This window comes from Triticum dicoccoides, chromosome 3B (assembly GCF_002162155.2).
Source record: "Triticum dicoccoides isolate Atlit2015 ecotype Zavitan chromosome 3B, WEW_v2.0, whole genome shotgun sequence".
Lineage (NCBI taxonomy): Eukaryota > Viridiplantae > Streptophyta > Magnoliopsida > Poales > Poaceae > Triticum > Triticum dicoccoides.
The window spans coordinates 504,454,732-504,467,810 of record NC_041385.1 but is presented as its reverse complement, the minus strand read 5'-3'; the positions used below and the strand labels follow the sequence as shown (position 1 = coordinate 504,467,810).

Below are 13,079 nucleotides of genomic sequence, written 5' to 3'. Positions count from 1 at the left end.
GATCGGGCCCGCCGTGGCCCGGAGCGGGCCGGAGATGGGCTCCGCGAGCCCGGCGGTGATGTGGGGCGCGGAGGACACGTGGCGCGCCGCAATTGGAGGAGTGCGGCGGCGGACATGTCCGGCACGCGGGGAGGACGCGTCCGGCGGCGCGGGGAGGAGCGGGGCTAGGGTTTGGAGGGTTTCATCCGCGAATTTGGAAGAGGGGGGCATATTTATAGGTAGAGGGAGCTAGGAGAGTCCAAATGAGGAGCGGTTTTCGGCCACGCGATCGTGATCGAACGACCGAGAGCATGGAAGAGACTTAGATGGGTTTTGGGCCACTTTAGAAGGGGTGTTGGGCTGCAACAAAAGAGGGCTTTACGGTTACCCGGTTAACCGTTGGAGTATCAAACGACCTCCAAATGGCACGAAACTTGACAGGCGGTCTACCGGTGCTATACCAAGGCCGCTTGGCAAACCTCGGGCTATTCCGAGAAAGTTTAATACCCGCTCACAAAGAAAGACAAAAGGGGGACGCCGGATGACATAGGAGTGCCAGATTGCAAAACAGACAACGGGGAAAATGCTCGGATGCATGAAACAAACATGTATGCAAAATGAGATGCACATGATGACACGATATGAAATGCATATGATGACATGGCAAAGTGCAACACGCAAGCAAATGACATGGCAAAGACGGCGAATAACTGGCAGACACCTGGCGCAACGAATCCGGGGCGTTACAGGAAACATAACCATCTTTGATTAACAAGCTAGTCAAGTAGAGGCATACTAGTGACACTCTGTTTGTCTATATATTCACACATGTATTATGTTTCCGGTTAATACAATTCTAGCATGAATAATAAACATTTATCATGATATAAGGAAATAAATAATAACTTTATTATTGCCTCTAGGGCATATTTCCTTCATGATGTTGTAGGCTAAACCCTATCGATATTGCCCCTTTGGCCTCCCTCCACCATGGCAGCAGATGTTTCTTCTCCATCAATATCCATCTATGTGCAGCACATATGGATCCTTCATATGCTGTTTTCCTCTTTTTTTTAGACATTATATTCCATATGCATGCTACATGCAGGTCTGTCAATGGAGAAAAATCAAACAAAGATTGTGCATGTGCTTTTTTTACATCAAGCTTGTGCATGTGCTTAATTACACTGACCTCCCGTGTTTTGTTTTAAAAAATTAGCAGCCGGTGCATTCTGTTGTACAATTTTATTTTTTCAACCAACAAGACTGCTTGCTAATTAGATGCTTGCAGAATGCCTCAACAACCTAAGAAATTTCTTAGGAAGTAGTAAGATTTATATATTACTCCCTTCCCTAGAATGTTATATGAGTTAGCTATTAGTCATTGCTATTTGGTAGAGTTTGAACCTGCCTAATATTGTAATATGTCACCCGCAAAAAAAGGAATATGTGACCGCGAGTAATCCACGGTGACAACAATTATCAGAAATTGAACATGCTTTGCCTCCCAAGCAAATTTTTGCAGTTGGCTACTTATGGCTGATACCGGTGGTATGGATGGAAAAAATATCTCTATTTAAGTGGTTCGCAGCACTTTTTGTTTCATATTGCTTCTACCCTAATCAATAAACCACATTAGTCATTACCTAGGATACTACCTAACATGACCCAAAAAATGCCCCCTAATTCGGAAAACATTCATACTATGCAGAAATTGAAATGAATTAAATCCCTCATCGATTTTTATCTTTAACATATTATAGTGTTAGTCGAACTACTCTTATTCACTACATGTAAATTGATCTAATACATTGCTATGAATTTCCAAAGCAACGCGCGGGGATTTATCTAGTCTTTGAGGGGATGGGGAGCCAGAGGAACGCACTCACGGAGACTTGAGATCCCAGCCGTTGTGCGAAATCTGGAACGAATCTTGGGAATGGGGAGCACGGCTGGAAACACATTGATGCATGAACGGTCATGAAGGAGGAACGCACTCACGGAAAGTTGGGATCCCAGCGGCTGCACGGAATTGATTTTAGTAGGGGAGGAGAGCTCGATGGGCTCTAGCTTGCAAGGAAGAGAGAGGTTCGTTTTTTCCGCTGAGGGAACACACGAACTGCCATCATGTAGGGAGAGGTGCTGACGTGGATAGCTCGCATGTTAAGATAAATATCACAGTGGGGGTGAACTTCTTAGGTATATAGGATTATAGATATGTTGGAGACGTATCAGTGGATACGTCGGGGAGGCGAGGAGGTGGCTCAGGGTGCGGCAGCGGTGAGCGGCGGCGACGGTGGTGCTCAGGTGTGCGAGAGAGAGAGAGAGAGAGAGAGAGAGAGGTGGCGCCATCTATGCGCGCCTGGGAGGAGGCGGCAAGCAGGACGTGGCGCACGTGTGCACGCGCGTGCGAGCACATGCCCCCTGCCCACTGGCAGGAGGTGGAAGACGACTGGCATGTCGGCTGCTTGCGGGGCTGGGCCGCAAGTAAGCGCCAGGTGAGTCCTTCTCTCTCTCTCTTTTCTAATTCTTTCTATTTTGTTTTGATTTAGTAAAAATACTAAACCATTTGGTAAATTGCTGAAAATAATTGTGGGCACTTGTGAAATTATTTCCAACAACCCTCATTTAGTTTCAGAATTATTTGAGCATTTAAAATATTTATAGCATTTAAATGCCCAAATTCAAATACTTTATGATTTAATTCAAAAATCCAGGAATGACCTAGAAATATGTTCATCATTTTTGGCAGAGGTTTTCACCTTTATCAGAAATCATGAACATTTCCAAAGGGCATTTTGGGTCATTGAAGAATATTTTATTTGAACCTATTTGAATTTCATTTGGTGCTAGGTATTGTCATCCCCATTTCAAGTTTAGATAAAAATTTAAACATGATGCAACATGATGATCAAGCAAGGATAAACAAGGGTTGATCTAGGGCTGTGACACCACCGGACAAAGTTGGCACGAGGTGGCTATTTATAGCCGCAGCCTTCCCAGATGGGAAATGACCGTTTTGGACACGATGTCTAGCCAATGGTCAGCCGACATGCTTGCAACGGTCAGATTTTTGGAGCAACGGTAACATTACTTGAGGAACAAGTAATGCTAACTCCTCGGTCCGAGACAAATCTCTCGCAACGAAGAATATCACAGTCTCTTGTTGGCAAGTATTTGCTCGGAACACAAAGAGATCTCTCTCACAACTTTCATAGGATTTGGGTTTAGCATAAGACAAACCAAGTTTTGAATGCTACACCCCTCTTAGTAGTACGGTGGTCCTATGACTCAATGAAAGAAGAAGAATAACGAAAAAAAATGTTATTTCTTAACTTCGTCTTGATTCTTCTCAGACGTGGTCATTTTCTTCGGACAGACACTGAACCAATTGCTTGAACTTTAGCAATTTTTAGGGGTCACTCTTGTTGGCATCATCTTCGGTGATAACCTTCGCTGTAACACAAGGAGATTATCTTTGTTGTTTTCATCAAACTCCTCAACATCTCAGGGACCTGTTACTTTGTGTGCACTAGCAAACACATAAGTCCCATACTATTTATGTCAACAAACTCCAAAACATAAGGGGGCTATCATTGCACCAACAATCTTCCCCTTTTTGGATGGTTGTTGACAAAACATATAATCATCAAAGTGAAGATAGATAAGTGAAATGTAAACTGAACAAGAGTGAACTTGTGTTACTTGACTTGATGATGAAATATACTCCCCCTTGATGTATGTAGGATTAAAGATGTGAAATGAAATTCCTTGCAATTCATTTAAGTATGTGGAGGATTTTTCAATCATTCGAGGTAATGATTCACACTGATGATATGTAATCCATCAAGTATATGGTGCAATCATTCATAACTTTTGATAAATAATTCCACCTGCAAAACAAATGCTTCGAGAGAAATAGTGTGGAGGGTGGGGTTATTAACATTACAGCACAGAAGTAGTTTTACATCAGAGCACACTTAGTAGCACAAATAGTCTTTTAGACAAAGAGCTCAGAAACCAGACAAATAAACACTGAGATCAAATCCATCAGAGCAAATCTATCAAAACTCAATGTAATTCTCCCCCCTTTTGTCAACTAGTGTTAAAAAGGTGATTAAGAACATGAGTGCAAAAGAGGTGAACTTGATTTGCTCTGAGGCATCGCTAGAAGAACTATGAGATGATGTTTCTGATTTGGAAGTGGCCGGTACATCTTCATCGTCAGCAGCAGCAGAAGTTCCTTCAAGACTGGCTTGTGGTTGTGAGGATGAAGGCATATTAGGGTCGGCGTGAAGATTCTTGCGAGTCAGAACATTTGCTTCAGCTGGCTTCTCAGTAGGCGAGGTGGCTTTTGATTCATCCAGCAACTTGCGTAGTTGAAATCAAAGTAAATTTGTTGTTGGCTCACGAGCTGGCAGAAGCGGAGTGATATGATCTTGAAAATCTTCAGCAGAGAACCCTTGATCAATATACTCATAAAGCTCTTTAAGATGTGAGTTGCTCAATTGTTTCTTGGAGAAGAACTTCCGAAGCAATTTCCAGAGACACTTCTTGTTTTCAGTGGTTATCATGTGCACAACTTATGTACGGTTGTGGATGGCATTCAATTCAGCAGCCATATGTTCTTTTCTCGGCGATCCTTAGTGATATGCTTCAACAGCAGCTGTTGAGTTCGCAAATTCGCTTTAAGGTGTGAAGGAGGTTGAGTATTCGGTTGTCGATCACGCTGAGGTAGGCGTGGCCCATTGAATGTATTATGATAATATGAATGCTTGTCACTAGTATTTTGGCTGAAGAAAAATCTTCCATGACATGCAGCGTATCATGCAGAGGAGGAATGAGGCTTCTGTGACTGACTTTGGCCAAATATTCGGTTTTCATCGCATAATCAACCACTTTCTGAATCCAAGGCCCAAAGACTTTGATGGTCTTCGAATGTTGAGAAGAATCCATCAGGATGCGCAGAAACATGTCTTTGACATCGAAGATATATCCTTGGGAGATGGCATGGATGGTGTTTCGAAGAACATCAGATATAGCATTGTCAGAATTCATCCCAGCCAGAGGACAGATGGTATAGGTGAGCATATGATAAAGAGTTTGATTATCAAAAGTCAAGTGCTCGGGAAAGGGAGGACCATCATAGTCATGAATCTTCTCTTGATCCATTGTGTAACGGAATTCTTCATTGGAGATTGCATCAATGTTGTGAACTCGAATTCCAGTCTTGCCGTGCTCGAACCGAGGGAAATGAAAATGAGAGACAAAGTCCATTGCAGTGCATTTTATGTGTTTTCCTTTGGTCATCCATTCCATGATCCATTTGGTGCTATCGGGCTCATCACCAGAGATGTACAGTGGCATAGAATTGAATGATAATCTCTCTGTTCCATGGATGCTGATATGCAAAGACATTAGTGAGACCAAAATCTTCGATATCTTGGAGCACTTGAGTAAAGCAACGAATGCTCTTCATAGCAGCAATATCCGGGAACTCATGAGGAAAAATCTTGCGGCTGTCATATAGGATCCGAGAATAATATATAGCATGTTCTTGAGTCCAAAACCAAGGTGATTTAGAAGTTCAAGGCTTGATGTATGGAGACTCTTGAAAGAACTGAGGATGCGTGCTGATTGAAAAGTAGCCCTTTGACGCTAACGCCGATAGAGAATAACGACAGTTGCTCACGAGGATGTGGATATTTGAGCTCATCTTCAACCGAGATCACTTCATCGCCATAAATTACCGAATCTGAGTGATGAGCAGAAACTGACTTTGCTGCAGAAGGATCAACATCAGAATTTCTTTTCGCAACGTCGAGAGAAATACGCAATGGAGAGGGAGCAGACACTTTATGAGGCACTGTGGTCTGAGGAGGTTGTTCTTTGGCAGATGGTTTAAGAGCAGAGGGAAGAACCGATTCATTTGGTTCGACATGGGAAGGTGAAGCTTGGTGCCCAGACTGTGGAATCTCACCGTCTTCTAATACATCTGGATGAGACGGGTTTGCTACATGAACAAGGGAGGCCATAGACATTGTTTTAGTAGGCCTTGGCGAAGTAGGAGCATCTGCAACCGGTGCATGAATTGGCAAAGGAATTGCTTGTTCAGGAGAGTTTTCCTTCTATGGCACAACATTGGGAGACTTTTCTTTCATAGGACAAGGAGGAGCATTCTTCGTTGCAGTTTTCTTCTTCTTTTGCTTTGGCTGATCAATGTTCCCTTTGACAAGATCATTGTAGCTAGTGACTTGGGCTTGATGATCGAGGAAGACCATGCGAACAATTTGATCTTGGTCAGAATGAAATCCTAATCTTTTGTTTTGAAGGATAGTCAAGGCTCGATTGACATCCACATATGACCCTTCAAGTTGCTTGATGACAAACTTGGATTCCGTAGCCTTCATACGGGTGTCAAGCTCATTGAGATGGGCGATGAGGTCATTAATCTCAACATAATCATATCTCATGTCTCGAACAAGATCAGATGCTTGAGTAATCACTTCAGAGGGTATGGGCAAAGATGCCACTTCTCCATCAAGCAGGTTCTCCACAAATCTGTCAAGCTGCTCCATAATGAATACTTGATTAAAGTAATGTGGTGCGTCAGAGTCATTGTTGGTGTGTTCAACAGGAGCAGTCTGAACTGGATTTTGCTCGGTTGGAGGCATTGAAGCCAATGGTTGAGTCAACTTTGGAGCAAATTTAGAAGCCTTTTCTTTCACAACATCAGCTCTTGGAGCATTTTGCTCGGAGGAAGAGCTGTGATTTCCTTCACCTTCGGCTTTGGAATTTTCTCCCAAGGCTTGGATGTGTTGACTGGAGCTTCGACAACCAAGTCTTGCATATCAATTGCCTCGGGATGAGGGGTGGTATTCACATGATCTACCATAGGGACAGTGGTACGGGGCGTTTTCCTCTTCAAGGAGATCTTCTTCGGAGGTGCTATTGGAACTGCAGTTGCTCGAAGATCAGGCAGGATGGTGGATGCAGAGATGTTCACTTGCTCGGAAAGAGTTGCATCAACTTCTTCTCTTGTGAGTGGAGGATCATCTTGATTGGAGGAATCACTTTCATCATTTCTAGCAACTGGTTTAGCTGGTCTTCTCTTCGGTGCGCTCTTTTTCTCCAAAGCAGAGCTGGGATCATGTTTGTGCTTTGAGGGCCTTTTTGATTTTCCTTCAGCCTTTTTCTTTTCGACGTCTAGTTTGATAAGACGACGATTTTCTTCTTCTCTAGCTTGTTCTTTCTCAGCCTTCTTGGCTCTCTTTTCTGCATTCTTTAGGTGCTTGGCCAATTCATCTGGATATGATTCGGGAGTCTTGAGAGACGACTCATGTGCATCAGGTGGAGGTGGCGGTCTTTCCTGAGGATCACTTGCACGGACAAGGCCAAATTCATGACAGTCACCCCACGGAGGATGGAAAGCAAAGTTATTTCAGTAGGGTGTCACTAATGAGGAGTTCCTCCCATGGAACTATCCTATTGTCTATCTTGAAATTGCCGGCTAACCACAGAAGACGTTGGGACATACTAGGGTGAAAACTTCGATCCAAAGGAAAACCAGACATCTTAACGAGACTAGACTGGACTGCTTTCCCGCCTTAGTGTGAAGGGGGTTTTATAGGTTCAGCAGAGAAGATGGCAGGAAAGAAAATGGCGGGGAAAAAGATGGCAAGAAAGAATGGAGGGAAAGAAAATGGCGAGAAAGAATGACGGGAAAATGGCAAAAATGGAGGGAAAGGGTGGGGAATAATGGTAGGAACAAATGGAGGGAAAGGGTTGTGGGAAAAATGACAGAAACATTAGGGCGGGAAAGACGATGGCGGGAAAGGGTTGCAGGGTCAAATTACAGTGGAAAATATAATGAAAATATGGGCACATGCAGTTGTCGAGTTTGCCAAAGCCGATAGCCACTAATTGGTTTCAGCAAGTGCTATTTGGATTCACTAACACCGATTGGGTAATATGCTTCAAGCCGACTGGGCAATCGGCTTTGCCAACGCTGACTGGATCCTAATCGGCTTAGTCAAAGCTAATTGGAATCCAACTGGTTTCGCCGTGACTAATTAATCCCAATCAGCTACAGCTAAGTCATATTATTTTTGTAAAATTTTGAAACAACGAATCATTTCTCGAATCAGTTTGTCTAATTCACATCTAGATGTTTTCTAAGGATGTCACGTCTAAACTCCTACAACTATATAATGCAGCAACAAAAAATAAAAAAATTAGGACAAAAAAATAGACAACAAATAGAGTGGACATCAACTTAGATGTGACATGACTATGTCACGTTTAGATGTATCCTAGTCAGACCCTTCTCGAATAATAGCCTTCACCCAGAAGAGAGGCGGAGCCTACAGGTTCAGTCGAGGGAGAGAGACATCGATGATGAACCAGACTGTAGCTGAAGCTACTTTTCCCCTTCTTTGCTCTTTCTCTCAAATTGATCCTCTTGTATCCCCCAAGTCGGTGTGCTGCCATTACATCGTAGCACAGGTTTGGTGCTATTTTGATTAAGAGGGAGAAAGTATCCAAGACGCAATTGTGATCGCTTTTGATTAAATGAGCCTCTGTACTATCATACTACCTCGTCCGGTGCAGCATTTATGGCCAACAGGTATGCACTGTTGTATACTATACTTACGAGTGCGCTGTATAATCATCGATAAGAATTCATTCAGCGAAATTGTTCTGGCAGTGGAGTGTTTCCTAGGCACCTGAGTGCTGCTTGTCTGCGTCCGATGTTGGCTACTACTCCCTCCGTCCCATAATGTAAGACGCTTTTTTACATTAGTATAGTGTCAAAAAACGTCTTACATTATGGGACTGAGGGAGTAGATCGGAAACGTGGTGCCTGGCTGAACGTTTTGTCCCAGCGTTTAAACAAACAGCAATATTGTTGCTACTTCGTATAGGATCATTTGTCAAAGTCATGGCAGAAGGCAAGGCAGTCACATGTAGCAAATGCAAAGTAACCATAAGGGATTTTGTCAGTAGAACCGTTCGTCAATCCACATCAAATTTGATACAGACAATGTACTTTTCATACAACAAAATCAAGCCACAGCGGCAACAAAGAACCTATGTAGTTCCACAGAAGCATATTTTTTTGATAGATCCACCTGATCGTCTTGACTTCAACATTTCATGCGCCACATGAACCTGCGTTATGAACCTTGAACTAACCTTTTCAAAGATTGGATTATCAGCAACGACTTCCTATGCGTAGTGTCGAAGCCGAAGACACAGTGTCGAAGCCGAAGACACATACGAGATTTCTTTCAATCTTTGACCAACCCCGTAGTTATTGTCGCTCTTCTGTCCACACCTTACATCACACAGACTTGCCCCGTTGCGCATCCACACACGAGTTCAACACACACGCCATCTACCGGTAAATTAATGTGTTCTGCAAGTTCCATCCCTGTATAGCGAACCGAGAAATACTGCAGGTTGGAAAGACATAATGGTCAGCAGATGAGCAAAATGTACATCCATCGAAGAAAAGAACAAAATCCTCCTCTGCAAAGAGCAAGGACAGGGGTTGATGCCAAATTTGTCTCCTGATCGACAGTGGAAAGAGCAAGGTACCAAATAAAGCAATGAAGGCAGCAAAAAAAAACCTCTTTTGCAAGGACCAAGGACATGCCTAGAATCTATATCTATCCATCTCCTCGACCGTAAGAAAGCAAGAGCAAGATACACTATCAACCAAGACAGGGCACATGCAATATATTCTCTAGTAACCACCGAGTAAATAGACGAACATAACAGAGTTCACCCTGTACAAACGTGAATGGCACAGTCATGTGAATGACAACTGCAAGGACCTGTAAATCAATAGAAGAAAACATCACAAGGATTATGGACCTTGAAAGCATAACACCAATTAAAAAAGCAAGAAATTCCAAAAAATGGAAACAAGGGAATTAATACAAATAAAATTTCAGTTTCTATTTTTTCTGGTCTCAACACCTGAAGGCCCATCCTAAATATATCATTATATAACCACATAAGTAATTGCTAGGATGTTTCACACAAAACTTGAAATAAAATCATACCTACCCTACCATTACTACATGCTCTCACTTCACCGATTCATCTACTGGACAGTAATCTATTCAAATATATGCACAAACATTGGCATTCATTGGTGTACAGACCAGGGTTAAAATTTAAACCCTTAAACCTATCCAACCTCTCGGAAAGGCCTCGACGGAATACTATAAGGAGAGGTTCATATGACTAATGCAGAACACTAAACATCAGAGTTGATCAAAGAATCAAGTAACAAGAAGGGTTGTTAAAGCACATATAACTCACCATGATAACTCCCTGGGTGTCCCCTTCATTCCCCTGCTCTGTTCTGGTGCATACGTACACAGCTGGGCAGCCATTCAACTCAAAAACAAATGTGTGACCTTCTGATTCCACACCAGGGGCTAATCAAATGACAGTATAAATCTCCTACAGTAGAGGAAGAAATACAAGTTTAGAATTGGCAATTTCACAGTGACAGTACCCAAACCAAAAAATATTACATGAAACTGAAATGAGAACACAATTATATGCAGTAGCGCCTTTTTTGCGGGAGAGTACCCAGCACTCAGTTGACATCAAGGAACATGCATCTATATGTAACAAACAACTTCTAACTTAGCAGTCTGTATAATGTGTCATTTGTAGAAGCATTTCAGTGACACTTGGTGGGCTTAGTGCCGTAAATCTTGCCAAGCTTGTTTTGCTGAATGCTAATTATGTCTGTCATATCGAAAATATTACTTGCAACGACTGAATAGCAGTCAGGTTTTCAAAGCTTATTTACATGAATCTTTTGATGGTAGAAGAAAATGTGTCTGACTTGAAATGAAATTATATGGTACTTCGCACCGTTGAGCAGCACACAAATCAAAGGAGCTAGCAACAATCTTTACAATCGCTACAGAAGACCGAGTCCACAACATATAAACCGTACAGTGCCAGGTAGCAGAAACAAGATGCAAATCAACATATTGTAAACTGAATTTCTAGAGAGTATGGAACAAGGGAGTTGGGGTGATTCTGCATGTACTAACCAGTTATCTGTACAGGATGGAATACACAAACTGAGGTCTTTATGCTTGCACTGGAAACTCGGAATTGTACTTGGTGATATATAGCTTCCATATTCGGAGACATATTTGGGACAGTATGAGTGGTTTTCAAATCGAAACTGAGACAAAAGGGTGGTTTATGTGCTCCAGCAGTGGCAGTGAGACTCTCCTTCTGCGTTAAGGCAATCTGCAAATAGATCTTCATACATCAATTGTATTCCAAATTTTTTGATTGGCAACATATGTTCCAAAAACCAATCACCAATCAGTACTATGGTGGCTATTAAAGAATATAACCATGATCAAGATATAGTAATAAGAAAACCTTTTAATATGCTTAGAACAAATTTTGGGAGAACCGGTTAGAGTCAGAACCCTACAACAATGGCATTGCAAAGAAAACATTTTCTGGTGGTAATTAGAGACACATGACATCCACTTTTTAATTGAATTCAACTTGGAAGAAGCTGAGAACAATAGCTCCTAAAACTGGGTTGTCGTATTCGCCAAGATTTGAATTGCCTAATGGGATTTAATGTTTACACAGTACCCCCATCTCTACATGTTCGGTCCTAAACTCATGCAGTACCCCCATCTCTACATGTTCAGTCCTAAACTTACTATCTGCACAGCTCACAGTACTAAACCAAACATGTATAGGACAATCATCAACCTTACATATCGTATACAGACCAATCAAATACACTTGGATCTGACCACACATGCAAATGGCAAATAATGACAAACCAAATGACAACAGGAATCACAAATCCTCCTGGATTTCACAGTTGGCAGGTACAGCAAACTAACCAATCAACCTCTCAGAGTGGGCCATGAACAAGAGCACCTTCGTCGGAGATGCAGGAGGAAGGACGGCCAAATCTAAAGGAACAACAGCCACGGACCCAGCAATGACCCTGGCACCAAACCCTCACAACCACCCTGTGCAGCCGAAACCAACAAACACGCATGAGGTACGAAGAACAGGACATCTGGAAGGAGAAAGAAGGAAGGAAGAACAAACCTTTCTGATGGCGGCGAGCGAGCAAACGGCGGCGACAGACGGGAGGTGTGCGGTCAGATCCAGAACCAATCGTAGCAGGACCAGGAAATCAGCCAAGCTTGTCCTACCAAATCAACAACAAATCAGACAGTGGCCATTGATGGAGATGCACAGGAGAGAGGGGGCGGGGGGAGGGAGGGAGAGAGAGGAACCTGAGAGCAAGAGGGCCCTGGCGGCGCGAGAGCGAAGGGGCGGCGTAGTCGACCAATGCCCGAGCGCCGCAGCACCTCGAGGTTCTCCTTCCTCTTGCTTCTGCCTCTGCTTCTCCTTCTATCTCCCTCTCACGGCCTTGCCTACTTGAGTTAAATACCTGGTGCTCCTCCGGTCGACGGAGATGGCGTGCTCCGCCTGGGTTTCCTCCTCTGCCCCGGTCGTTTGTGCGCCCTCTGCGGGGTCGGAGCAGGAGGCCTCGCCGGCGGCGCGCCCTGGGCGTGGTCGAGCAAGACGGCCCGAAGGCCGGCAGCAGGTGGCGGCTCGGCCTCCTCATCGGGTTGGGATGGATGAGACGGAGGTGTCGGAGTCGCCCAATGCACAGTCGATGGAAACGACGCACACGGCCTAGCGCTCTGCTTGGCCTCCTATCGCTCTGCCTGGCATTCTCCGACGTGACGCGCGAGCTCGACGGGAAAGCGGCGACGCGGGAGGCAAGCCCTCGATGGCGACCGCGGGGCGAGCGGCAGAGAGACTGAGAGAGGAATGCGACGGGGAAGAGGCGGCTAGGGTTCTCACCAACGAGGCTGCATGGGTGCTTAGGCCTTATACAATACAATAGGAGGTGCTTAACGAGATGCTTAGAAAAATAAACTGGATTTTTCTAAAGCACTGATGCCTATTTCTACAGGAGAGACACTTAATTAAGCGTCTATCCGGTACAAATAAGCACCCGTGCTTAAAAAAAGTCTGGTTTTTCTTTAAGCACCTTCCATTGTACAAGA

At 43.7% G+C, this 13,079-nt stretch overlaps 1 protein-coding gene across 6 annotated transcripts; it reads right to left on the bottom strand.

Annotated features, from left to right (window-relative positions):
• Nucleotides 1-8,946: 8,946 nt before the first annotated feature.
• LOC119276769 lies at nt 8,947-12,860 on the bottom strand. Of its 6 annotated transcripts, none has more exons than XR_005136803.1 (7): nt 12,297-12,860; nt 12,106-12,208; nt 11,892-12,023; nt 11,064-11,268; nt 10,312-10,455; nt 9,612-9,818; nt 8,947-9,434 (listed from the first exon to the last, which is right to left on the bottom strand). XR_005136803.1 is itself a non-coding variant. In XM_037557918.1 (3 exons), the coding sequence occupies exons 1-3, from the start codon at nt 12,629-12,631 to the stop codon at nt 11,964-11,966; spliced, it is 498 nt and encodes a 165-aa protein (XP_037413815.1). In that variant the 5' UTR covers nt 12,632-12,860; the 3' UTR covers nt 11,281-11,963. The 6 variants fall into 6 exon arrangements, 1 of the variants encoding a protein (XP_037413815.1); XR_005136805.1 differs by having other exon boundaries at nt 9,770-9,818; XR_005136802.1 differs by having other exon boundaries at nt 8,947-9,818.
• Nucleotides 12,861-13,079: the final 219 nt, after the last annotated feature.

What these genes read in the sequence shown, in the direction of transcription:
- LOC119276769 (XM_037557918.1), bottom strand. Translation starts at nt 12,631, where the DNA reads ATGAGGAGGCCGAGCCGCCACCTGCTGCCGGCCTTCGGGCCGTCTTGC. An exon ending in CAGGGCCCTCTTGCTCTCAG is followed by an intron (nt 12,209 to 12,296) that starts GTTCCTCTCTCT and finishes TTGATTTGGTAG; the next exon opens with GACAAGCTTGGCTGATTTCC. An exon ending in CGCTCGCCGCCATCAGAAAG is followed by an intron (nt 12,024 to 12,105) that starts GTTTGTTCTTCC and finishes TCGGCTGCACAG; the next exon opens with GGTGGTTGTGAGGGTTTGGT.